General features: G+C 30.1%; 1 protein-coding gene across 4 annotated transcripts in view; it reads left to right on the top strand.

Annotated features, from left to right (window-relative positions):
* LOC108748071 (TOM1-like protein 2) overlaps positions 1–2,238 on the top strand; it is a 5,095-nt gene extending 2,857 nt beyond the window's left edge. Inside the window, exons 7-9 of one of the 4 annotated variants that reach the window (XM_018486064.1) lie at positions 372–402; positions 967–1,017; positions 1,185–2,237. In XM_018486064.1, coding sequence (XP_018341566.1) covers positions 372–402; positions 967–1,017; positions 1,185–1,382 — 280 coding nt within the window. In that variant the 3' untranslated portion in view covers positions 1,383–2,237. Of the gene's footprint in view, positions 1–371; positions 484–966; positions 1,018–1,184 lie in introns of all 4 variants that reach the window. The other 3 variants (XM_018486061.1, XM_018486065.1, XM_018486062.1) reach the window with 3 other exon arrangements.
* Positions 2,239–2,707: the final 469 nt, after the last annotated feature.

Raw genomic sequence — 2,707 nt, 5'->3', positions numbered from 1 at the left:
ATATGTACACACACACACACACACACACACACACACACACACACACACACACACACATATATATATTCTGATATATTTTTTTTCTTAAAAAAATATATCTTTTATAATTAAAAATAAAATTGTATAACACGGTAAATATTAATACACAAAGCTTCAATCTTGTTTTTGCAACGCACTTACTTTTTTGCAATTATTTATGACATGGATAAAAATGATAAGAAAAGAAAACATTAACATTACATTGTATATTTAATTATTTTAAAGCTCATCACGCATTACAAATTTCCTTCAATATATATTTATTTATTTCAATATGTATTTGTATATAGATTAATTTGATTCAATAATACTTTAATATATTCCAATTACAGTGGCAGCAAGTATGAGGATAATTTGGAGCAGGTGAGAGGAGGAAGTTTAAGTACGGCAATTCTCAACCGCAATAATCCTAAATTACCTCAACAGACTACTACTAGTGCTAGTGTGCGTAACATCCTCTCCTTCTTAAACTAACGATTAGAAAAAATTAGTCACTACACTCATCAATCTTTTCTAATAAACACATTTGTTTACGACCGACTGCTGCCAATCGAAGATTGTCTAAAATACTGTAACTTGCATAATAATATAAACGTTCAATTCTTACGATTCGGTTTTATGCTAATTTCAAACACTGCATGCGCTAATGTTATATGTAAATTTGTATTGTCAATGTTCTCAATATTTTATACGTACATATATACACTAGAAGGGTAGAAAGGAGGTACAGTAACTTTTTCTTATGGAATCTTGCTTACATATGTAACGTATTCGTTATCACGATTGCATATCGCTTTTAAAAGCATGAAAACATATATTAATTTTGATTACGTTATTATTGAATTTTGTTTGCATCAACGTTATAACATATGATTTGTATTTCGTTGTTGTTTTGTTCAATGTTTGTGTTTGTTTTTCTATACTTAGCCAAACCTGGAATCCGAATTCAATGAAATGGCAGCCTGGTTAGATCGTACAGTAAGTACTCTAGTAGTTTAGGCTTTCAAATCAATTTTAAAAATACTACATGTATTTGTTTTCAAGCAAACCAAATCGTAATAATCGTATAAATTTAAAAGATTTTCTTTTCAATGCAATCATATTTACAACAGCGTCAATATCAAACAATATCATTTGTATTACAGCCTGGAGGGCAAGGTGATCAAGAATCCTTAACATCGTCGGAATTTGAGCGCTTCTTAGCAGAACGTGCAGCCGCGGCTGAAGCTTTACCAACACTCCCTACAGCCACAACTGCCACCTCGAATTCTTCGACTACCGGTAATCAGAACATTCAGCGTCAAATTAACAAAGATCAAGACAAATCTTTATTCGCACTTTAAGTACCTTAAAATTATCTGTTGTAAAATGGGAGGTTAAACTTACTTGGGACTGCCGTGCTATTTTAAACGGCGCGTATCTACGATTTTTCCCTCTGTTTAAACCACGCTCCCAACATCGCCGATAATTTAAGCTACGAATTTGTATTTTTTAACATAAGGGGCTGAAATAAGATAGAGAAATACAAAGATGGGGGAAAAAGTATACACATGAAAAATGCTTGTGCTTGTATGTACTTAATAAGGTAATTGATCGTATGCAATCATGTCTGAGATATTGTTTCAGTTATAAAATTGTGGTCATACACACACGTATTAATATGATAGACAAGTTGCTTTAAAGTTGTTCTCTGAATCATTATAATTGATTATATATTATGTAATAATAGCATGTTAAGGATTAGTTTACATTTGTACATAAGCAACAATGCGTCCATGGAAAAAAAAGATTATCCAGATTATACAATATACCGCAACAGATTTTATTATGATAAATTTTGCCTCAAAGCGGCGAATTAAAGCGTGAAATTCGCAATTAGATGAAATTTTCGGATTGATGGATCGGATATCTGGACGAATATCCAAATGAATAATCAATCTTATCTATATATTGATAAACTATTTTTCTATGTTGAAGTAAATTTTGTCTCTCAGCTGTTTAACATTCTATATACAGAGATACATTTTACAGATTTATTATTATTTTTACTATTGTAATTCCTACTATTGTATAGAGACTTTGTAGAGACTTTACTATTATAGATTAATATAAATTAGTAGCATGAATTTATTATTACTGCTATTATTACTGCAGTTATGTGTAATAATATATTATAAATGAGTAATATATTCTGAGAAATGATTATAAACGCAACAGTAATATTGATAATTAGAGATTTTTTTTTAACATCCTATGTTATTTGTAGCTCCGAAAAAAAGAATGAAAAACTCGATTTTTTTAGTTTTATCGATTGTCCTAACATTTATTCATAATACTATACTTCCTATCTTATATTTGCTTATATTTACGTTTTTACTGTATTTATGCGTACTTAGTGCAAATAGATGGCTAAAAAAACAAGTACACCTGCGGTGCCTGTATTAACTGAACTCAAAGTTAATAAGGATAATCTGTATTCTTGATTTACGCAGAGAATAAAACTGTGCATCACAACCAAATTTCTTTATATTTTTGTATTTCTTGCATACACCCTGTTACATTTTCAAATATAAGACGCACATTATTTGCATTATCTTAAAAAAAATATTTATGTGTGCAATGCATTAAACTCTCTCTCTCTCTCTCTCTCTCTCTCTCTCTCTCTCTC

The sequence above is a fragment of the Trachymyrmex septentrionalis genome, unplaced genomic scaffold (assembly GCF_001594115.1).
Source record: "Trachymyrmex septentrionalis isolate Tsep2-gDNA-1 unplaced genomic scaffold, Tsep1.0 scaffold21, whole genome shotgun sequence".
Lineage (NCBI taxonomy): Eukaryota > Metazoa > Arthropoda > Insecta > Hymenoptera > Formicidae > Trachymyrmex > Trachymyrmex septentrionalis.
Note: the sequence above shows the minus strand (reverse complement) of the source record. Positions and strands in the feature narration are given on the sequence as shown.